Genomic DNA, 25073 nt, shown 5'->3' with positions numbered 1-25073 from the left:
TATTGTTTCATAGGTAAAAAGTTTCTGTTGGGGATGATGAAAAGTTCTGAAAATGGGCCAGTGGTGATAGCTATGCAACATTGTGAGTGTGCTTAACACTACTGTACACTTAAAAATAGTTAACATTGGGCTTCCCTGGTGGCGCAGTGGTTGAGAGTCCGCCTGCCGATGCAGGGGACACGGGTTTGCGCCCGGGTCTGGGAAGATCCCACATGCCACGGAGCGGCTGGGCCCGTGAGCCATGGCCGCTGAGCCTGCGCGTCCGGAGCCTGTGCTCCGCAACGGGAGAGGCCACAGCAGGGAGAGGCCTGCGTACCGCAAAAAAAAAAAAAAAAAAAAAAATAGTTAATATGGTAAATTTTACAACAATTTTCAAAAAAAACCTTTAAGAATATATCCATGTATGAGAACATTTCTTCCAATGAGGACAGGGTGAAGGATTAATAGAGAGATTTAGAATGCATGAATGAATGGAATGATAGAGAGATTTGGTTGCATTAAAGCAAATAGGCCTCACTTCTCCATACCTGGATGAGAAAAATGTTCACTGTAGCACAGAGCACTCACGCCTTTTCTTCATGTATGGGTTTCTTAATACCAGACGTTTGGTCTCAATCCTTCTTGGAACAAGGAAAGGAACAAAGCAAACTCTCTCATCTGTAAAACGAGTAGGTTGAACTAGATAGATAAGCTCGAAGGCCCCTATCAGTTCTAGCGTTTCGCTACTCTCTGAAACTGTAAAGCAGCAGCATGGCACAGTAAGAGGGCTTCTATATATTCTTTCCTGGAAGCAGAGCGGAAGCGAGTGAGTTCTCAAAAGAGTCTGAGCTGTGTGGCTTCGGGGCTTTGCAGACCCCTGGCAGATAGGCGCACTCCTAAGTGACTGGAAGGATGCTGGAGTGGCGCTAATGACGTGAGAAATTGGAAAGTGAGTCTCACAGAACTTCATCCTGTAACAGAGTGTTTATGGCACATAAGTTAAACCCCAGACACAAATGATAAATGATGAAGCTGAAGGGGAAATTTTGCTTAATAACATTACAGTGCATTAAAAATAAATAGTAAAACTTTAGACATTAAGGCTTCCATAGGGGTAATGAATCGATTCCTAAAATTCCAATAAGTCAATTCCAAAATAGGTTCATTAAAAAAATGTATAATGATATTATTAGGGTCCCCTCCCCCATAAGGTGATTGCTTTGCGGGAAGCCCTGACTGCATTCTCTCCTGAAGTACGGCTGTGCGAATACTGATAGGATGATAAAGAATTAAACTTGCAGTTAGTTAAATTTTAAAGAAAATAAGACACGGGGGTCTAAGAAGCTGAAGTTTCCATTGAAAATGGATCATGGGGTCAAAACAGATAGCAGCCTTCACTAAGTATTTGTTTGCCTCTTGCCCTCTAGTACAGAGTGATTTCAGAGCTGGCCCCCAGCAGTAAGGAATGGGGTGTATCCTTCCAAAAGTTCCATTGTTTTGTTCTTGAGGCAGCATATAGTTAAGTATCAAATGGTCAAGGAGGTCAGAGGAAGAAACACTTATTGAGAGGAGATATTGGGAAAGCTTCATGGAAAAGGAGTCACTTAAATAACATTGCTTGAAAGCTCAGGTAATAGGGCCCCCTGCTCTGGGCCCCCAGTTTTAGAGGGTTCCCATTCTGGCTTTCCTTTGGCCAGGCCCTTCTCCAGGGAGTAAGGAATCCACAGACCCCAGAATTCCAGAAGCCCCTGCCCAAATGGCTCCAAGCTCAAGGGCAGGGCCTACCTTGGTCCCCTGGTGCAGCCGATTGCAGGAGTTTAGATGCTTGGACATGAGAGCTAGAGGATAGCTACATGGACACACACGAGGCAGGGTGGAGCTGAGCGTGGGAAGAGAGGGCGAGGAAAGGTCAGAGGTCAAGTCTTTCCATGCCACCACGTTCTGCTAGGAAATGCAAGGAATCTGAGAACTCAAAGTTTGAACCCAGCCTTTTGGGTGCTTGTAAGTCATAATGACCAAGGTAGGAGGGTAAAGCATGTTTAACTCAATAGTTTGTTAGCCTGATATAATTCTGAAACATTTCAACATATGGTGTGTGGGTGTCCGTTTGCTCTCCTCCCCCAGGTCCCAAGCATCCGAGGGGTGCGCCCGCACTTCAAGTATGACTTGAAGGAAGGGTAGGAGTTGGAAAAGCGGACAGGAGGAGAGGTTTCAGACGGGTGGGCTGCAGAGAACAAAACAGACTCCTAGTTTGACTCCCTCGGGATGCCATTTCTCCAGCTAAATATTGCTAAGTATTTTAATTAATTTCCATTATATTCTAGAATCAGTGTTCCCAAACTTCTCAACTATCCCTGACATTTTTGCCACTTTCAGTGCTCCTGCCCAAGGTGCCTTCTTTAGGTGCGGCGCCCAGAAGTGAGAAAAGGGTGGGGAGAGCAGGACCTCATCCTAAGGGCAGCGGACATTCCTCTTCACCCAGTCTCACGCTGACGTTGCCGTCAACTCTAATTCCCACTTCATTTCCACGTCTTGTGGTTGAGTCAAGTTTTCCCTGTTCTATTTTTGTTCCGGTTACATTTTTAAGGCAAGTCATATATTTTTCATTTATCTTTTATTTTTTTTCTAGAGCTCACCCATAACCGTTTCTTTTGGATCCTGAGTCTGTCTCCTGTAAAGTAGGAGAGGGTTTGAGAACTTTAGGAAGCTGGTAAATTTCAAATTTCCTTTGAGAGAAAACCAAGTTGGATGCTTCCGTCATCTCAAAGCTGCATGACTTCTGCTTTTAGAAGGGTCGTGCCAACACTGATGGGGGAAGCTGTGTTCCATCCCGAGCCTGATGGAGAACGCGAGCTTCACGCAAACCTCGGAGTTTGAATATTCGGGAGGTTTTCGTGGTTCACCTTCTCACCAAGCGCGTGCAGAGCGAGAGAGGGTCTGTGCTCCACTGGCGGAGACAGGACACTCTCACTGGACGCCCGCGTTGTGCACGCACAGCCAGGACCTGGCTCCGCTGAGTGACGGGGACCGTTCGAACGACCCACCTGCAAGTGGAGCCGCTCTAGGATTCTGCACTTACACTACCCGACACGCGGCTTTTGCTGAGGCTGTGCTGTGGTTCCAGCACTAGGCTAGGTATGGTAGAGGACAGAAAAGGAGGACAAGCCCCTCTCTGCCCTCAAGAAGCTCACAGTCTACTTGAAGCCCGGGACCTGCCAGCAGGGCAGCTGTGCAGCAGGCAGAGCGCCGTGTTCCACAGGCACCGTCACTTGGGTCTCGACAACTACCCCTCGAGGGAGGAGCCTGTGGTCGGCAGCATTAACGCACCTCCTGCCCCCGCATGTCTACATCCTCACCCCTGAAACCCGTGAATGTTTCCTCACATGGCAAAAAGGCCTTTGCAGAGTGATTAAGGGCCTTGAGGAGATTATCCTGGATGATCCAGGTGGGCCCGGTGTAAATGCAAGGAAAACACTCTGTACAGGGGGAACCGGGTAAAGAGCCGGGCAACTAAACCCAGGTTCCTTAGGGTACTTCACGGGGCAAGGGAAGAGGACAGAATGGGAACGGGATTTAATAGTGTGGGGCACTATTTGGGGCAAGCCTCTGCGTGGCAAGCATTCTGCTGGGCTCTTTGTATATGAGAGTTTCTTACTTTAACCACTAACGTACGACATGGATATTACCATCTCCATTTCAAGGCAACAGGCTCAGAGCTTTGGTGTGGCATGTCCTAGTTAACAAGCTTATAACTTTGGAGCTGGGATTTGAACCTATGTGAATCTAACTTTAAGACCCATACTCTCTCCACACTGATCTCCTGTACAAGTGGAGGAAATACTCTCTCTGTCTTTTGGTTCTGAGGCACTTCAAAAGGCTCCCTTGCATGCCTACCTTGATTCTCAAACTGTTGCTGTTCTGAGGATTCAGTTCTCCAGGGCCTGAGGGGGGCAGGGTCCTCCGGCAGTAGGGCTGGGAAGGCCCCAGGGAGGAGCGGCTGGATTAGGGAGCAGAGACTGGATCTCTGCTGGGCCCACCTCCAAGACACCGGAGGGCGCCGAATTCCGGAAGACAAAGGGGGCCTGCTTTAAAGGTACCTGCAGAGGGGGTGTGGAGAGCACCAAAGACGTCTCTCTCCAGCGGCACAGCTTTCTCTCAGGTGAGCCCAGATCGCAGAACACACACAGCTCAGCCAGAAAGTGCCTGCAGATGGGCCCGCCCACTTGGGATAAGTTTTCTCCTCAATCTCCTTGCAGTGATTTGCCATCTGCATTGGCCCTGGGCTTTCAAAACCCAATTCAAGTTTTGGAGACAAAGCATACGCAGGCAGCACCGGTTTTTTAAAAAGATGTCCAGTGGAGAGGGGTGTGAGCTCACTCACCAGAGAGCTCAAGCTGTTGGGGTCCCCTGGAGCTGCAGGTAGAGAACCTCAGCCCAGGATCCTGCCGTCACTCAGGGAATCCCCCCACCACCGGGGCAGGCACCCTTCTATGGCATTTCCAGCAGAGAACCCCGACTGGACAGTTACAGGAACATCCTAAGAGACGGATTCCACCATTGGATGGAACTGTTGGAAGTTCTGCTTCATATATGCTGTCTACTGTTACCTCGTACACAAAAGTATGAGTTATTATTAAATTGGGGAATAAGAAAAGTACCTGGAGATATATTAACTACATACCATTTTATCTAAATGCGGAGAGACACCATGACCTTTTCGTTTTACAAATCGTTAGAAACTTTCTCTAAGTGACATTCAAATAATTTATACTGCGAAGGATAATTTGAACCCTTCCTCTTTTCAGAAGGCATTTTGTATCCGAAAGGACATCAGTGATGTTGGGGCCCTGTCTCATTTTAATGGCAAAGTAATTCTCTGTACAAATGCACTGAGTCTTCTAACATAATTAGGATCAATGATCGTCAAGACGGTTTCCATTGGTATCACACAACCACGTTGAAATAGCGTATTTTCAGCTTTAGCATGTAAAAATTTTGTTCCATTTGAGTCAGAAAGGAATTTCAATATATACACTAGTACTTAAAAAAAAATACACCATAGGATCAATATAATCATGGATTTCTCTGCAAATTACCATTCCATTAGATGTTTTCAGAAAACAAAGTGAACAGTTAAATAAAGCAAGAAAATGTATAAGCATTAGAGATGATTGAAAATAAGTAAAAGCTAATAGCTATTGAATGCCTATCATATGCCAGGCACAGTGCTCACACTTAAGTTTTCACCTTTACAGTTTGGCAAGGTTGATTTCACCCTTATTTTACAGATGAAAAAAAATAAAATAAAAAAGGCTTAAAGAGTTTAAAATGACTTGCCCAAGATCACATAATTAGTGCTGCCACTGTAACTTGATCCCAGATCTCTCAGAGCTAAGAGTCGATGTCCTTGCCACTGTTGAAGCTATACCTCTCATACGGGGAGGGAACAAAACACACGGTGAAATAAGAAGCGATTGGCTATATTCAATATCCTGAGATAAACCATAAGGGAAAGTAATATAAAAAAGAATGTATATATATGCATGACTGAATCGCTTTGCTGTACAGCAGAAATTAACACATTATAAACCAACTATACTTCAATTAAAAAAAAAAAAAAAAAAGCAATCAGGACGACGTGAGTCACCTGCAAGAGGAAATGCAAACAACAGAGGCTTCAGTAATGCAGGAGTTTTATTTCTCTCGAATGCAGGAGGAGGTTGTCTGGGGCTTACAGGGTCCCTCTATGTGTCAAGGATGGAAGCTCCTGGGCTTCAGTTTCTCTGCCCCGTGAGGATTCATGGTCCCAGACAGGGGTAGAGCGCCAACCATTACCTGTTCATTGAAGCTGGCGGAGGAAGGAATAAGGACATCCCACATCTTTAAGGACATGTCCCCAAAGTTGCTCAGATCACTGGCCAGAACTTACAGACTCCTAGCTGCAAGGGTGGCTAGGAAGGTGATATTTTAGGTGCCTTTGTGCCCCATTAAAAATCAGAATTATAAGGAAGAAGGAGAGAATGAATATTGAGAGAGACAAGTAATAGCCTCTGCCACAGTGAGCTTATGGGATACGCTAGGAATAAAATGTAGACCTGAAAACCTTTATCTCCCCTTTCGTGCAAGTGTATTTTCTATTAACAAAAAATGGAACATTAATTTGTATTTCTCTGGATATGTGAAGTATTTCATGAAAACATGTTAGTAGGGTAATAAACCCTCATTACCCACCACCCAGAATTAATCAATGCTAACATCTTCCTTCAGATCTTAATTAGAAGTCTTGGCTCAGATAAGGCCCCTTTGCTGCCACGCCCCCATTCCACACCTCTCCCTCCCTTTCCAGCGGCAACTACTTTTCTGAATGATGTGTTTCCCATTGATGGTTCTATATTTTCTCTCTATAAATAACAACAGTAGTTTTAAAAAACTATATATAAGCGGCATACATGTCACCTTCTGACAGCTTGCTTTCATTCAATATTTTTTTAAGGCCAGCCATTGGTATTGCATGTCCAGTTCACTCATTTGAACTGTTTGTTTGCCATCTTATTGTCCATTACACAATTTATCCACTTCCTTGTTCACGGAGATTTAGGGTCCATCTCCAACTTTTCCCAGATACAAGCAATTCAGCTTGTGATCAGCCACTAAGTCTACTTGTCCACATGCACGTGGGTTCCTGAGAGCACTGTTTCTCAAGATGCAAGAAGCATGTGAGTCACCTGAGAAGTGTTGTTAATTGCAAACTCTCATTCAGCAGGTCCAGTGGGACCTGGGTGACAGTCCTCAGGGAGAGCCCATGCTGTGCCTCTGCAGACACTGTGAGACTCTAGGTAGACCCCTGGAGTTGTCAGGTCAGGGGGTATGTCTTCAACTTTCATAGCCACCATCAAATTGAAGCAATTGTTCCCATTTCTCCATTCTCACCAACACTTGATCTTGTGAGACTTTCTGCCTTTTGCCAATCTGAAAACATGAAACAGCTAAGTCATATTTCCCTGATTATCAGTGACAATGATCCCCTCTTCATACTGTTTTGACTATTCAAGCTTTTTCTGCTCATATATTTTACCCATTTTTCTAATGCAGCAGTTCTAAGTGTGGTCTGAGGACCCTGGGAGATCCAGGGAGGTCCACAAGGTCCTTCTTCTTCCAATTTACCCATCCACATGAGGCTCAGTTTTCTTTTTTTTTTTTTTTTTTTGTGGTATGCGGGCCTCTTACTGTTGTGGCCTCTCCCGTTGCGGAGCACAGGCTCCGGACGCGCAGGCTCAGCGGCCATGGCTCACGGGCCCAGCCGCTCCGCGGCATGTGGGATCTTCCCGGACCGGGGCACGAACCCGTGTCCCCTGCATCGGCAGGCGGATTCTCAACCACTGCGCCACCAGGGAAGCCCGAGGCTCAGTTTTCTTCACATACTTTAACCAAAACATACAGCAACAGACTGACTGAAGAAGCAGCTATCAGAATCCAGCTGTCTTGTATTGAGCCAGACATTAGAGACTTTCAGAAATGTAAAACAAATGCCTCTCTTGTCGTTAAACTTTCATTTTGAAAAAGTTATTTTCCATAAATGTTATTTAACATGTATTAGTTTAAATAAGGTAATACTTCAAAAATTCCTCTATTTTCATTTCTAATAGAGTAAATATCAGTAGATATAAACTATATACACAAAACCACTTTGAGGTTCTCAATTTTTGAGAGTGTAAAGGGGTCTTGATACCACAAAGTTTGAGAACTGCTCGGTATTAATGCATAACTGTCAATTGCTCACTGATTTATAGGAGGTTCTTTTGTCGTTTAACGTATTCTGGATACAAATCCTTTGTCAGTTATAGGTATCAAAACATTTTCTCCCAGTCTGAGGCTTGTCTTTTTACTTGTGTTGCCTATTGTTCTACAGAAGTTTTCATTTCAATGCCGTCCTATTTTCCTATAGTGCTGTGCTTTTGATAAGGATACTGTTCCTATTTTGAAATAGGGAAGGTCTCACTGGGCTTTACGGAGAACCCTAGCTTTGGTACCACTAAATGAATTATGGAGGAATAAAAAGGATTTCCCCTAACCCTCTCCGTCCAGAACCCTCAAGCTATGCACCTTCTACACTTGAGCTAACTTCAATCAAGATGGTAGTTACCACTGAGCTTTAATGAGATTAACGTAAAATATGTGCTCCTGTATTTTTGAATATTCTGCTCTGCCTCAGGCAAACAAAAATCGAACGTCTGTGATCCACCAAAAATAACATTTTACCCTTGGCATAACATATGTTTCTGTTTTCCTCTTCAGAAGTAGATTGGAAAGGAAATTCCCATAAAACTTAAAGCACATTTAATTCAGCACATACAGTTCTATCTGCAAATATTTTAACTGAAAAAGATTGAACTCATCTAAATTCAATAACATTGTGTATAAAGCTTTTGTATTTAAAAAACGTTTTCATATGTACTATTTTATTTGATCTTCATAATAATCCTGTGTGATAAATGCAGACAATATTATTATGCTAACAGCTGTGTTAGAGATAAGGAAAACGAAGTTCAGAGAAGTTAAATGACTTATCAGCATCACGCACAGGATTAGAACTGAAATCTAATTTCCAATCACAACTGATGAAGATCTCTTAAAAAGTATGGATGACTTTTGTCAATGAGAATAATAGTGACAAGAAACCCCAATCAATCCTCACATGTAGCAGGAATAAATTTAAATATGCCTGCATGGCTGGTACAAGGGAAAGCAAGGAAGGTCTGAAGGGCATTTGCAGGACATTCTCTACCTTTCAAGATGACTTCCTGTTTTTTACTGATCAACAAATAACATGTGACTAATATGCCCTCCCGTTCATTAATATTCCTAATTATGGCCAATTCATCTAGTTCAAACTAGAAGAAGGTGGTGAGTGTTCAGATGAAGCCTGGGAGGAAAAGACCAAAGATAGAAAACTGGCTGGCATTTCCCCTGAAGGGACCAAGAAAGGGGGGAAAACGATTAGGAGGAATTAGCAAAAGAAGTTAGAAAGGGAAGAAGGTAAAGAAAATAAACAGCTATCTAAATGAAAAAGAAACAAACTAAAAATTAAGCTACAAATGCCTATTTTCAAGTCCATCTCACAGAATGATCCGTATCATCATACTATCCATGAAGCTTTCAGAAAAGACCTCGCCCCCGGGGACCCTGTGTTTTAGAACTTATGCATAACTGAAGATTGTTTCATTTGAATATCAAGGATATAAGGAGAGAAATAACTTCACTGAACAGCAAGTACTTATTTCAAGCTAGTGAGTTCAAAGTTACTTTCAAGACCAACTAAAAGCACTGCCTATTTAATCCACCCTAAAACCTGACTCACCACTGATCCATATACTTGACCACACGCACTTATAAAGATCCTCTGTATTTCTTTTAATATTCATCTTTGCTACAGAGTAGATAATCTAGGGCATACATATCAGCCCTAGTGAAAAATCTTTCACTAAAAAAGTTTCTCTCCACTGAATGATGGAAAAAATTTAAAAAAACTTCTGAAAATAGTGAAAAAACCCAAGGCAGAATATCCCTTGATAAACAGAATAAATTCTGAACCATCTGCTACCTTGATCCATCACGCTTTACAGCTGTCCCTATGCCTAAGGAGGATGCACGCTATAAATTAATTTGTTCCATCTCGGTGAGCCAAATCAGAGTGAAAAAACAAAAGATATATCTTATTGATAATTACCAGTAAAATCTCAAGTTAAATCAATATAATTATACCTTGAAGAGATACTATTCTTGAAAAACAATCATATATGTTCAATTAGTTTCTACTTGTCATTGTCCTTGAGGGGAAAAAAAATGCAGTAATTAACAACAGGTTTAGAAGTAGTTTTAAAATCAGAACTGGAATCACGGTATCAGGTGGAAAAAATCCATAACTATTTTAAAATGATCTGAGTCTTCAACAGATCACGAAGCATAACAAAACACAAAACCACTGAATCATATAAAAATGCTTATCATATAAAAATACTTTCACTTAATGTGAAATTCACAAAATAAAACAGAAAGGAGCATTTGTACGTGTTAAAATAATTTAATTCTCCCTGTACATTTCTGTCCACATGCGCCAATAGAAGTCAAGAATGCATACTTTACAATATTTACCTGTTTTGAGACATTCAAGTCAATTCAGATGGCAAAAGTAGAATTCAATCACTAATGAAATGTTTAAAAAATATATATTAAACAAAAAAATGTTTTTACAAGATAAAAATAATCTTCCACAATGCAATGAATTGCAGATGACTGAAATTTTAACTCTAGATGATTTCAGTTCAGTTTTTGGTGTCAAAATCTAGAGACAATCAAAAAGAAAAAGCATTGGCAGGATTTCTATCTGTTTTTACGTTTCTCTTTTTTGCTTCGACTATCTGTTACACTGTTTAAAGATGATGATGAAGGTGCTCTTGCATGACCTGTGGCCTTTAGATGATTAAAAAGTTTATTCCGGGATGGAAATTCACTATGGCAGGTTGTACAGCTGATAAGAACATCACTCTGAGAAGGGGGGGAAAACAAAAAACAAAAAAAACCCATAAATAAAAGCGAGATCTGAGAGCAGTGTTTTCACGTTGAGATTAAATATCAAACAAGTGCAAAATAAAGACCTTGTAACACAATGGACAGCTACCAAGACAGGCTCAACAGAGGCAGCTGTTCTTGGAAGTCGAGTTCCATTAACCAACACCATCAACTTTAAGGGTCCTGAGACATTCAACAGGACGTACCACATGGATAAGGCTTTGGATTTCAGACTAATGGAAAACAGAACAGTAACTGTTCTGGTACAATCTGATATGTCCAGTGTGCTTCTGCTTACTTTAAAGAAAAAAATGTCAGTGGCACATACATAAATTCTACGTTCGTCAAGGAAAACTGCTGATGGATCCACATCTATGCAGCAGGTGCAGAAGGGCTCACCAAATACACACTTATATCTTCAGAACTAGAATTAAGAATTTAGATTATACTGCTTAAACAACAAGGTCCACTGAAGAGTTGTCAATATTATTTTGACCTACCACTGTCTGTGGTTCAGCAGGTACTCTGACAGATTTTTTAGTATCTTTGGCTTTCTTTCCTTTGGGTTTAGAAACACTGGAAAATAAATGAAAGAATTCAGTATAATCCAATAATAATGTACCCCTTTTAACTGTCACCTTGCTCCCAAGAAGACTCAAAAGAGTGACATGCATTTTAAAGGCTAATTCGTTCATTTTAACGGCCAAGTAAATTAATTTTCACATCTCAAATGAACAGTTTTAAAAAACAACTTTAGAGATCATCAGATACCACATTTGACACAAAAACGAAGGAATTTACTTAAAAGTTGAAACACAAGCTAAAACAAGAATGCTAAAATAGCTCCGAACTTTTATGTGGTGTATTTTTGTTAAAAAGCTAGTTAATACTCCATTTACTGAAGCAAACCATCTTCACGGCCAACCAGTAGTACTCACAAATAATCTATGACATTAAGTGTGTTTCCCCAAAGACACAACTTGTTAAACCTGATCCAGTTGATGACAAACATTTCATCAGTTCCACAGTGAAACGGGAAAAACACTGTAATGTATTTTTTATAGAATTACATTTGTTAAATGTGAAGAATTTTCTTTTATTAAGATTATGTCCTTTCTGCTGATCTGGGGGTTTTTCTCCCCCGTATCCTATAACCCAGAAATTGCCAGCCAGCATGGTCAGTTGCTTCCTGTTCTGCTTTAACTCCAGAACATCCCTCTGCTTAATCTTCTATATGAATTTTCATTTTCCTTAGTCCTCTCATACTTTTTCCCTCATTTGTGCTGACCAAATTCTTAGGGTAAAATCTGAGCACAACCGAATTTGCAGAACAGAGGGAATGGGTTATAACCAGTGAGTTACAATGCTGCCAAGCACTTCTTGAGTATTCCATGCTTCGAGCAGAACCCAGGAGTCTGCATTAAGTTAAATGGCCTACACATTTAAACAATGCTGATTAGGAGTACAGCACAGCATTATGCAGGACTCAGCCAGGCTTGAAAGCATCAAGGAAAAGACACAATGACATAAAAGGCAACAGATTAACATTTACTAATTTACAAAATATCATCACAGATAGGCCACAAATATATCCAAGAAAATTCAGGATAATATTCCCAAAGAACAATCTACCTTATTATGAAAGGTAGCAGCTACATCTCCGAAGCTAATATCTAAGACCTTATCTTTAAAAAGTACTCTAGAGAGGATATAATGTACAGCATATGAATACACTCAATAATACTGCCATAACTTTGTATGGCAATAGACGGTTCCTAAATCACTATGTTGTACACCTGAAACTAAAATAACATTGTATGTTAAATATATTTCAATAAAACAATAAAAAGGAAAAAAAATAAAAATGTGCCCCACATACACACACGTGTTTTAGGGAGCTAGCGTCCACGCGCTGCACAGCAGCAGCAGAGGGGTCCCGCCGCGCCACTCCTCAGCAGTGAAGACGTCACCTGAATTCTCTGGCTCTTTTTCTCACATCATTAAGTGAGAAAGCCGAACTTCACTACTTCGCTAGCAGCTGCGAAAGTCTGAGTTTGAGCCATGAGAACCCTTTTTCCTCCCCCAAATGAATCCCACATGGAGGTACTATGGAAAATGAATGAAACTACTTTACCGCTAGATGACAGAGGTGCTCAAGGGCCTGGAGCCCACCTTCTGGCCCATCCCTCATACACCCACGCAGCCTCCAAGGGACCTTCACAGGATGCTTGGGCCCCATGGAGCTAGCTGAACCAGGTCCTTCAGGTAGTCAGGCAGATGGGATTAAATGCCGGCTTTTCCACTTACCAGCTTTCGTTCTGGGGCAAGTCATTTCACCCAGACTCAGTTTCCTCATGTCTAACGTGGGAACACACACCAAGCATCAGGGTAGTGTGTAACCTGCCCTTGCAGCTTTCCACTGTCCAAAGTCTTCAAAGGCAGGCATCCACATTACCCGTTCATGTAGCTCCTCGTCCTCCTTTTCCTACAGCTCCAGGCCGACTCTAGGCTTCCATGGCATTTCTCCCCTCGTGTATGGCACCTAAATCCCACACCCCTCACTGTTACTCCAGCGCTGAGCATTTTCAACTCAGGCTTCCACCTCACTCTGTCATTTGAACTCTTTTTTTCATGGTCCTGTGACAGGAACCTGCGGCTGGCTGCCTACTGTTCACATCTTTCCTCAAAGGAATAAGAAATTATTCCGCTCTAGAGGAACAGAGGAGGATGGGAGCAAGAAAGTCATACAAGGAGAGGAGGGGAAAAGGAACGCCACCTGCCCTGAGCGAGACCTTCCCCTGGCCAACCACTGTGGCCTGTGCAGCAACAGCACTCCTGGGCCTCTAGAGCACGAGGGCCCCAAGCTGCACACATATGCCGTGACGACCAGCACTGGGCCTGAACGCAGGATGACCGGCCCGAGCAAGGAGGTTTGGTCCGTGATACTCAGGCGAATGGGGCACAGTCTTGTCTGCAGTCTTGTTCTCAGGCAAGTACCAAGGATTACTGACCCTGGGCAAAATAAGAATCTCAGCGGGATAAGGGGAACAAAAACTGGGTCCACGTGACTCCTTTCCGCTTCAGGCCATGTTGCTGCAATGTCTGAGCACACTGTCTAGCATTCTCCCTCCAACGCCGTCCTCTGTAAACGTATGTGTGTAGGTATAAATCACAGATACATCTGACTCATGGCGTCCATCATGGGAAAGGGGGTTTTATTTGATAGATGAAAAGCCATCCTCACCACCAGCATTAAGTAATTAGAAAACAACAAGCAACTCTGACTTACTTACCTTTTAGCTTCACTTTTGGGGTCATCACACAGTTCCACAGTCTCTGTAACTTACCTTTTAGCTTCACTTTTGGGGTCATCACACAGTTCCACAGTCTCTGTAACACCGACATTTTCTTGGGGACTATCTTCCAATTCTTTGGCACTGTCTTGATTTAGGCTGTTATCTTCTGGATCAAGCTTTACTGCTTCTCCAGTTCCATTTTCATTGAAATTATCATCATAATTCTAGGTAAGAAAACATGTGTGCCATTACAAAATAAATACTATAATACTACTGGCTTTTTATGTTATGTTGCCAAATAGCTATAATAAACAATGGTAATGTGCTGTACACTCTGGCGGGAGGATATCTTCAGGAAATAAAAAGGAGAGGCAGACAATAACTTAAGAACATGAATGCCCATTACAGAAATACTAAATTAGGGAAAATTGGAAACAATCCAAATATTCAATAAGTGAATGGTTGAATATATAAAGGAAAATTATAGAGCTCTTAAAAATCATGTTTCCAAAGATACTGATTCAATTCTGTGAAAAAAATAGAACATATTAGCAAAAATGGTAGAGAGAAAATTATATATAACCTCTGGTTACAACTCAATTCAACATTAATATTTATAGGAAGAATTAAGGATGATATTTATACTCTTCCGTATTTTCCAAATGATCTGCAATGAGAAACTATTATACAATCAGGAAAAAAAGAAAACAACAACAGGCATGATTAAAAAAAAGAACACCTGACTAACATATCTTCGCTAAATACAACTGGTTTGTTTTTGTCTCAGGTAACATTTTGCCATGTCTGCTTTCTCCCTCTCTTCTTCCCATGTTCCTTCTCTCTGCACCCACCCCCCCAACTATGAAAGCAAGCTGCAGGTAGATCTCATGTATCTCCTAAGAACGGAAACACTCTCCTACATATCCACAATTCCCTCTTCACACTCAAGAATTTAACACTGACATCTGTCACACAATCCATACTCACATTCCAGTAATGTCCTTTTTTGTAACCGCTGGATTATAGTAGATATAATCCAGGATCAATGTTGCATTTAGTTGTCATATCTCTTTAATCACCTTTATTCCAGAACAGTACCCAGCCCCCTCCATTTTTTCATCTTTCATGATATTGACAATTTGATGGCTGCTTTGTAGCATGTCCCATAGTTTGACTTTGTCTAATTATTTCCTCGTGATTAGATTCAGGTTAAATATTTCTAGCAGGAATATTATAAAGGTAATTCTGTGTCCTCAATACATTATATCAGGAAGAAAAATGTCAGTTCCCATTTTTCAGTGATTAAAGTTTCATCATTTCATTAAGATGGTATTGCCAGATTTTTCTACTGTTATGTACCTTTTTCTTTTTTTAATATGTGCAGAGTGTTACTTTGAAATTGTGTCAATATTCTGTTCCCTAATAACTATTTACCCCATGGATCTGGCATCTACTGATGATTCTTATGTGAACCATTTATTACACTGGTGGATACAGAACAGTGATTTTTCTGCTTTTATTAGTCCTGCCATTTGCATTTGTGTTCATTCATATTCTCTGAATGAAGCATTCCCATCTGCAACCTTTCTCCAACTCTCTCTTTTTTTAGGCTCAATATAGATACACGATTTTTTTTTAATAAAATCAATGTCTAAAAATCTGTGACCACTATTCTTTTTGATGACTCAAATTTTCCCATATTCGGCAAGCCCTTAAGCTGACTCCTGGGTACTTCTGACTTATCCCCGTCAATTTTTGAATACCCCTTATATTTCTAGCATAGATAATGCAGGCTCACCTTGTACTTTCCCTTTCTCAGCCCTAGAATCAGCCATTTCTCCAAGGACCAAACCCTGACTCCTTTTACTGCGGAAGGGGATTTAGAAACAAAGATGTGTGAACTACATATGCTCATTGCTACTGGGTATCACTGCTTCTGGACCCTCAGTGTATACTGCTCATGCATGTATTATTTATTTTTTTATATCATGAGCTCATACTGATACCCCCAATTCCAGTCCAACATTAGTGTTCGTCCTCTCTCTTTCCCTCAGTTGATACCTGTATTTCCCTTCTCCCACAAGAGAATCTGGTTCCCAACAACATTAGTATATTTGCCCTATCCTACAAAACACATAAAATAGTTTCAGAAATACCACACCAATACCACCAAAATATCCCCTAAGTAAAGCTCAAGATTTCTTCTTTTAGAGTTAATTCTGTCTTTAGAGCATGTCCCAAGGATGGTGTTCAGAGTACCACATTCAAAACTTTCTTGCGTTAATTATTCCTTGCTGTCAACAAGGGGGTTTTGTTTGTTTACATTCAATTTCAGTTTTGGGGGTTTTCTTTTACAATCCTTGCTGGCTTATGCAAACTTTTTTGACAATACAGAAAACTCCCAATCTGAAGTTTCATGAGTCTCAGTATCTGCTGCTTCCTGCTCTTTTATCTACCCGTACGTGTCTCCACACTACCTTCCCCTTCAAAAAGAGCTTAGAAAATATCCAGGGAAAGTGCTACATAAAACTTGATCTGAATTAGGGCTTTCTCCCTGATATAATTAGAAACCATAAACAAGAGGTATCATCAAGGAATACATATAGCTTTGGAGGGAAAAAATGGGCTGGTAAACAGAAGCATTTTCCTTGGTAAGAGAATACAAATACATGTGCTTATTGTTGCAATCTTTAGGACCTATCAGGTATAAGTCCCTCTCCATTCTATTTTGTCTTTACTCCAGTGGTCCTGACACACAAGAAGAGAGAAAGTGTTCTAAACTAATGACTACAGAGTCTTTGGGTGGAAGATGATATGAGTCATTTTATAAAAGGAACATATAATTTGCTATGTGGTTTTGTAACTGAGGCAAAAAATTCCAAGTCACAATTTTAATAGTGATTAACTCATGTGTCATGTATCATTTTGTAATATGAAACAGACAAAATTATCAAACATATTATAGCCATTTGGATAAATAAGCCAAATCTAAAGATTTATGAAAAATTATTAGTGTGTTACCTAAGTTTTCTTAAAAACATTTCCAATGTTTAAAAAGAGCTACATTTAACATTTAATACTTAATATAAGCAAATACAATTAGGTTATATTAAAATAGCACAGAAATCAATTCCATTCCCTGTAGAACCACCAAATACCCTTAGTAAAATGGGCAAGTTCATTTTGTTTTTATAGATTCAAAAAATCCACAAGACGGGCTTCCCTGGTGGCGCAGTGGTTGAGAATCCGCCTGCCGATGCAGGGGACACGGGTTCGTGCCCCGGTCCGGGAAGATCCCACATGCCGCGGAGCGACTGGGCCCGTGAGCCATGGCCGCTGCGCCTGCGCGTCCGGAGCCTGTGCTCCACAACGGGAGAGGCCCGCGTACCACACAAAAAAAAAAAAAAAAAAAAAAAAAAATCCACAAGACTGTGTTATACATGTAACAACATAATACCCTTTTATTTTAATAATAATTCTTACGATAAGAGGTTAAGTTTGGACCCCCCAGTGTGAAATATTTAAACTTGAAAAAACATTTTTTTTCAAGAATCACAATCATTACAAGTGTCTAAACAAATGTTCCTTTTTGTAACCACTTTTTTTCAATGAAGTATAGTTAATTTACAATGTTGTATTAGTTTCAGGTGTGCAGTAAAGTGGTTCAGTTATACATATATATATATATATATATAATTTTTCAGATTCTTTTCCATTATACATTACAAGATATTGAGTATAGTTCCCTGTGCTATACAGTAGGTCCCTGTTGGCTATGTGTTTTATATATAAAATTGTGTACATGTTAATCCCAAACTCCTAATTTGCCTCACCCCCCCCCCACGGCTATCCCCTTCGGTAACCATAAGTTTGTTCTCTATGTCTGTGACTCTATTTCTGTTTTGTAAGTAAGTTCATTTGTATCATTTTTTTTTTGAGTCCACAAATAGGTGATATTTTACGATATTTGTCTTTGTCCAACTTACTTCACTTAATATGATAATCTAGGTCCATTCATGTTGCTGCAAATGGCATTATTTTGTTCCTTTTTTATGGCTGAGTAATATTTCATTGTGTATATATATATTGCACTTTCTTTATCCATTCATCTGTTGATGGACAATTAGGCTGCTTCCATGTCTTGGCTATTGTAAACAGTGCTTCTATGAACATTGGGGTGTACGTATCTTTTCAAATTAGAGTTTTCTCCAGATACATGCCCAGGAGTGGGTAAGCAAATGTTCCCTTTCTGAAATTTCATGTACATTATTACAATGATCAATCCCCAGATTTTCATATATTTCTGAGTTGAACTGTTATATTGATTTAAAAATCTTGTCATCACATGTGTCCAAATATTTTTTTAATTCGGTCCTCTCAGCTAATCTGTATTATGGGAATTCCACATGCAAAATTTTTAAACACACAGACAACAATAACTAGGTAAACTGACCACATATATATGATGAGGTAAAGCACTGAAAAACCAAAATATTTTCAACTCCTTCTAATCTGTTTTACAATCAACATGAAATTAGGGAGCGACAGTCCCTCTCCTTAATACAGATTATACTGAATAAACAAGAGTACTCCAGCTTTACATTTGATAGTAAATGTTAATAAAACTTTTTCAACATACCTGTGCTGGTTTCTGTTTCTTTTTCTTCTGTTTTTTAGAAAGCCTAAGAACAAATATAAATCAAAACGTCAAATACTTGACTAAATGGAAAGAAAAAACACTGAAATACTAGTGATACAAATAGAAATAAAATATTAAAACATATTTAATATCATAAAGCATTAAAAGAAAAACATCCACATTATCATTTTAGAAAAATATAACAGTGGTTCAATTGATAGTAGTTAGCATATCAATTACCCAGTTATAAAACCACTTTTAATAGTTATAATATAGTCTATAAAAATTATATCCGACATCATGTCTTTAATCATTTCAATACTATAAAGTTCTCTTAACTAGAAGAAACGCAGAAAATATTAGCATAACGGAATAACTTCTTTGAGATAAAACAGCATTTAAATGAAATCTCTAATGTGCTAAGTAGGTGTAGTGACATTTTTAGAAGTACTTTTGTTTCGGTGCATCCTCCATTTCTTCCTCAGAGTTGGCATTCAGACTGTTTTCATCAGTTTGAGGTCCTGAAAAATTTGCTTCCTCCTCCTCCAACTGTTGTTTTAACAAGGCAACCATTTCCCGATGCTTCTTTGATTTTTCATGATTCCTCATGCTGAAAGAACAAGCTGGTATGAGTGACTGCAATGGGATTAATTCACAAGAGTAGTTTACCTCCTTCAAGAGTAGTTTACCTGCTTTTTTCAAGAGGGGTCTCCCTTCTCACTGCCACTACCCTAAATGTAAACTAAGACACATCTCTACCCTTCTGTGTGAAACTCCCTAAGCAATGCCTAGGTCAGTGCCCCCCATGGGCAACTAAGTAACACTTCACAAAATAGAACTGACAACACTTAAGCTATAAGAGTTAGATAAACTAAAAAGTAGAAAACTTGTGTCACTACTTTATCTCATCCTGTTCAGATCTGGATTTTTCTAGTTGGGGTTGCCTACTTTTCACTCCCACTAAAATTCTCTCCTTAAGACCGAGGTTCCTTAGAGAAATTGGAACACCTTGTGCCAGAAAGTAAGTGCTCAAAAATATGGCTGGGACATGTCAAAAGGACACAGGAGCCACGTTGAAAGAATTCTCACCAACCACATCTGGGAAATTTGAGCATGAGAAGGGCCACAATGAATTTTAAAACACTGAAAAGAAATTCATAAATTCATCCTGACAACAGACGGATAAATGTTCTTATGTACAGCGGAAGGTCAAATGATGACTGATGATGTAGGAGCGCTGGCACTGGAAAAGCCTCATTTTGAGACGATTATAGTGAAGATTGGTACAAGCTGAAATCATCGGTGGGTGCTAAATCTAGGAAGGAAATTTTGGTGAAGAGAAAGATATCTTCATGGCTTTAAAGTGTCTCCCCACATATTAAACATGCTCCAAGGGAAAAAATACTAACCATACAGTGGAAAAACAAGACAACACCTTGACTGGATGATCAAAATGATCACCACCAATGAGGGGCAGACGGATTTCTGTCCTTCCAGATAGAAACCCTGAGAGCAACACATGTGTACACGGTACTCCAGCTAGGAATGCACAACCTGAATCTAATCATGAGGAAAAGGACACACCCAAATGAGAAATCTTCTATTTTTAAAAAACATTTTAAAGGTCAGTTCTCTTCCAAAATGTCAATGGCACAGAAAAGGGAACTGGTCCAGATTAAATGAGACTAAATAAATAAATGCAATACATGATCCTAGACTAGATCCTGTACTGAAGTTGGGAAAATGCTACACAGGACATTTATACGGGATCAACTGACAAAAGCGAAATATAGGCAGTAAATGGAATAAAAGTACTACATCAGCGCTATAAATTTCCTGAAGTTGAGGGCTGTGATTATGTAAAAGAACGTCCTTATTCTTAAGGAAAATATACTGAAGTGTTCAGAGGTAAAGGAGCACGACGTAGGTAACTTACTCTCCGATTATTCAGAAAAAACCTCGTCTGTGTGTGTGGAGAGAGAACGGGCACGTGCAAGTTGGGCAAAATGGGAACAACAGGTGAATCGGGCGCTCTACAGTCTATTCATGCAACTTGTCGGTAAGTTTGACGTCCTTTCCAAATACGAAAGTTATTTTTTTGTTTGTTTGTTTGTTTGTTTGTGGTACGCGGGCCTCTCACTGCGGTGGCCTCTCCCGTCGCGGAGCACAGGCTCCGGACGCGCAGGCTCAGCGGCCACGGCTCACGGGCCCAGCCGCTCCGCGGCACGTGGGATCTTCCCGGACCGGGGCACGAACCCGCGTCCCCCGCATCGGCAGGCGGACTCGCAACCACTGCGCCACCAGGGAAGCCCGGAAGTTATTTTTAAAGCCTCCTTCATCGTTGCTTTTGTTTCCTTGCTCGTTTCTGCCCACGCTGTGCCACTCCTCTGGCTACGCTATCCCTCTTCCCTGGGGTACCACGGTGATACCACTTAGGACTCCCAAGCTCCATTTCCATCCTTTGCCTCCTCCTTCTTCACTGCACGTGTTTTGCTTCTTTTCCCCTTGCTAATTCTACTCTCATTTTTTCCCATATTCTAGCCGGCCCCTCCCCACCTGCCTTATGACAGTATCCTTTTTAATACTTCTCTCTTCGTGACTGCTCCCCTAAGATAAAGTCCTTCGACTTCAGCAACTATACTACAGGCAGGACACATCTGAAGTTCTCGGGCTGGCGGCAACGGTCTGCATGGGAGCGTGACAGCTGGAAGTGAGTTTGCACCAACTGTGGAGAAAGATGACCAGCCTCAGTTTAGCCCCCTTGCCCGTGTGCCTCTGCCTTCCGCACCAAAGCAAGCAACGTTCCTTTCTGGAGATAGCGTACACGTTTAAAAAGCAGCTATTACAGGGCTTCCCTGGTGGCGCAGTGGTTGAGAATCCGCCTGCGGATGCAGGGGACACGGGTTCGTGCCCCGGTCCGGGAAGATCCCACATGCTGCGGAGCGGCTGGGCCCGTGAGCCACGGCCGCTGGGCCTGTGCGTCCGGAGCCTGTGCTCCGCAACGGGAGAGGCCACAACAGTGAGAGGCCCGCATACCACCAAAAAATAAATAAATAAATAAAATAAAATAAAAAGCAGCTATTACACAGGAACATCACATGAATGAGAATCAGTACAAGAGGCTTAACTGCTGGTACAAATCCTTCTTCCTCCCCTGCTGGGAAGATATCCCCCAAGATGACAGGTGAGGGCTAGTGACCAACTGCTACAAGCATTTTTTTTTTAGGACTTTCAAAGTGTTACACTTCACCTCAAGAGAGGAGGTGAGTTCAAAGATATTAAACTTACGCCTTTTCCGTCTTGAAAGATTTGTCACATGCTGGGCAGTAAAGGCCATCATAAAGTTCTGCATCCTCAGCCTCGTCACTCTCTTTACCTATGAGAGGGAAGCCTACAGTAAGAATCCTGTTTGATTAGAACATAAATCTAAAACATGTTAACAAGTAACGTCTCTTCAGTAAGTATCTAGAGTTGCACACATATCAGAAACTAAAATTTGTTGCTTCCTCAAAGAAAAAACAATGTTACCGGGATTTGAGTTGGCCTTTTAAAAGCAGCACTGAATTATAAGGGAAGGCTTCCAAACAGATCACTTTACCTTTCAAGTTCTTTGCATAAGCCTACTTAGAAGAAAATTCAAAAAATTCTCAGAGTCCTAGGTGTGAGCTAAGTTCAGAAAATCAAATGTCACTTTCATAGTTCTACAACAAAACAGTTTTTTCAACAAAGGTGTTTTAGTTTATCTCTTGAGCAGGATTTGCTGGGAACACATGTGTAATTGTAATCTACTCTCCAATGCTTAAATAAGCTTAGTTTATGACATTCCATCATTTTTAGAAAGATAAGTCATAAAATAGCATATTACATGTAAAGTTTAACATTATCTTCACAGACTTTTATAAACTTGAAGCTTTATTACAATGGAATAATTATTATCAATATAGACCACAAAATCCAGGCTCAGTTGAAAGTCTTTGCACAATCCCATATTCTACCTTTATAAGAAATAAACAAATAAACTGATTGCCATTTTGGATTTACTACCTGGGATCGATAAAGATCCGAAGGTTATCTCTTCTATACTCTACATTTTTAAAAAATAATAAGTAATGGTAATATGATTCTGAAGGACATTCTCACTGAAATCATAAATGATCAAAATACCTCCAGTGTTTCGTATAAGATACCTTCTAATTATGTGTACACTTTCAAATTGTTTGATTATTCAAATAGTTAATTAAGAATGCTGGATTTGAAGCCAAAATCTGGATCGAAGAATGTTCTCATATGTTCTCAGACATATGCCAGAGCTTCTCAGTAACAGAGATAACTATATGAGCAAAACCTACATTTAAGGGACATAGTGTGAGGATCAAGCAAGATCTTATATGTGAAAGCACCTTATAAACTGTAAAACTCTACATAATTATGCCACCTCACATTTACACAGTGCTTCGTAACTATCAAGGCACTTTCACACATACTACTTGCAATTCATTAAGAAAACATTTCCTAATCATGTGGAATAAATAAAAGTCTGCCATTTTATCATTTGAGCTGTTAGTCTGAAAACCAACATTTGTAAGTAAGGTAAAATTAAGTAAACTGTGTTTAGATCATTTACTTTTATTTCTCATGGAACAGCCAGAGACAGTGCAGAAAGTCAGGTATATCAATCACTAGTCTCAACAATGCCCAATCCTCTCCTTTTAAGGTAGTCACATGCCTGTGCTCTAATGATAGAGGAAGAGAAAAGACACATTTCAGGACACCAAGAGAAGCCCCTCTACAAGTCAGAAATGAGACAATTTATATATACCAGATAGACTCCTGCACAGTATCGGCTCTTCTGGACGGAGTTACTATTAAAACTTGACCTACTGCTTAACTGCATTTTTAAAAAATAACCAGTTACACCTGACAATACGCCCACTTCTCAATATATTTATGCAGCCAAATGGTTCAAAACATGGTCAGAAAAGAGTTCGTTAATGAAATTACTGCAGTTATACTACTTCCATAGACTATCTTCACTTGGCCATGCCAAATTATTTTTCATTTCAATTGTCTGCCATATTTAAAAATTGGGAGATGGCACATAAAACTCCAGTTTTACAGCCTCACTTTAAAAACAAACGAACCAAACAAACACGGAACGGGCATCAATCGGCTGGAACCCAGGTGTTCTCCAGATTTTCATCTGCCCTCCCATTCCTGTTGTCTCACACCTGAGCCCTTTACGGACGCCCGTGAGCATCCTGAGTGCACAACCCCTGAGCACAAACACATTTATTTCCTACAGTTTCTTAATGAATGGAGGGAGTTACCATCCTGTCCGTCTTGGAGTTCCTGTTCTTCCGCTTCATCTTCACCTGATCCGTCTCCAAACTCCTTTTCATACTGCGCCTCAATCTCCCTGAGCTCCTTCTCCAAATCGGCCACCGTCATCCAGCTCTGCTCTTTGTACTGCTCTGCCAGTCTAGACACACACAGCACAGTCTCTGCATTGGTTTTATTTATTTGGGGGGCTTAAAACCCACCCCCTGGAGAGCTTCTTCCTCCCAAATTGTCAATGCCTACAGACTTAAAACCCGTGCTTGGCTGAAACAGGCAAAGTTACTTAAATCTGTTATCTGTTATGTGGTTGATTTTAATTGCTCCACTAGATGATGGGTTTTGAAACATACCTCTTCCCAACTTACTAAAAGTCTTCAGGTGGGAACTCCCCTGGTTGCGCAGTGGTTAAGAATCTGCCTGCCAACGCTGGGGACACGGGTTCGAGCCCTGGTCCGGGAAGATCCCACGTGCCGCGGAGCAGCTAAGCGCATGCGCCACAACTACTGAGCCTGTGCTCTAGAGCCCACGAGCCACAACTACTGAAGCCCGTGGGCCTAGAGCCTGTGCTCCGCAACAAGAGAAGCCACCGCAGTGAGAAGCCCACACACTGCAAAGAAGAGTAGCCCCCGCTCGCCGCAACTAGAGAAAGCCCACACGCAGCAACGAAGACCCAATGCAGCCAAAAATAAATAAATAAAATAAATTAATTTTTTTTAAAAAAGTCTTCAGGTGGTTTTAAACCGTAACTGTCATATAAAGTGCTAATTTTTCAAAGATGGGGTGGGTAAAACTTTCAAGAAGTGAATAGTTTTTTAAAGAATGCTATAATGCTCTGGACACAATGCCTTTATAGTGCCTCAAAACAACAAAACTTTAAAGGCACTGAGATGAACTAAATATCTAAGAGTATACTGACAGAGTACTGTGTGGTACTTAAAAGCAGGGCACTGGACTGACTTCTAGGGTCCAATTCCCACCTTTGCAATTTATTAGCTATGTGATCTTGGGCCTCATTTCCTCAAAAGAAAGGATAAAAACCAGAACTTACTTCACAGAATTGTTGCAAGTAAAGCACTTACAACAGGGCCTTGTACAGAATGAGAATTTGATTAACGTTAGTTATTATTAAACGTCTTGTACAAGAGTCTGAAAAGAATCTCAAGTATAAAGGGCCTCTGAAGGAAAACATCTAACTCAAAAGAAAAATTTTTTCACAGTAGATGAAAAGACATCGTCCAATGCCAGGATGTAAA

General features: G+C 40.7%; 1 protein-coding gene across 3 annotated transcripts in view; it reads right to left on the bottom strand.

Annotated features, from left to right (window-relative positions):
* DNAJC21 (DnaJ heat shock protein family (Hsp40) member C21) overlaps positions 1-25073 on the bottom strand; it is a 58331-nt gene that overhangs the window by 19574 nt on the left and 13684 nt on the right. The window contains exons 6-14 of one of the 3 annotated variants that reach the window (XM_067030863.1): positions 23811-23962; positions 21772-21859; positions 18935-19093; positions 18484-18526; positions 13896-14068; positions 11049-11124; positions 10132-10524; positions 9742-9806; positions 5656-6948 (exon numbers count right to left, since the gene is read on the bottom strand). In XM_067030863.1, coding sequence (XP_066886964.1) covers positions 10360-10524; positions 11049-11124; positions 13896-14068; positions 18484-18526; positions 18935-19093; positions 21772-21859; positions 23811-23962 — 856 coding nt within the window. In that variant the 3' untranslated portion in view covers positions 5656-6948; positions 9742-9806; positions 10132-10359. Of the gene's footprint in view, positions 1-5655; positions 6949-9741; positions 9807-10131; positions 10525-11048; positions 11125-13895; positions 14069-18483; positions 18527-18934; positions 19094-21771; positions 21860-23810; positions 23963-25073 lie in introns of those variants that run through there. The other 2 variants (XM_059063239.2, XM_067030864.1) reach the window with 2 other exon arrangements.

This window comes from Kogia breviceps, chromosome 4 (assembly GCF_026419965.1).
Source record: "Kogia breviceps isolate mKogBre1 chromosome 4, mKogBre1 haplotype 1, whole genome shotgun sequence".
Lineage (NCBI taxonomy): Eukaryota > Metazoa > Chordata > Mammalia > Artiodactyla > Physeteridae > Kogia > Kogia breviceps.
Note: the sequence above shows the minus strand (reverse complement) of the source record. Positions and strands in the feature narration are given on the sequence as shown.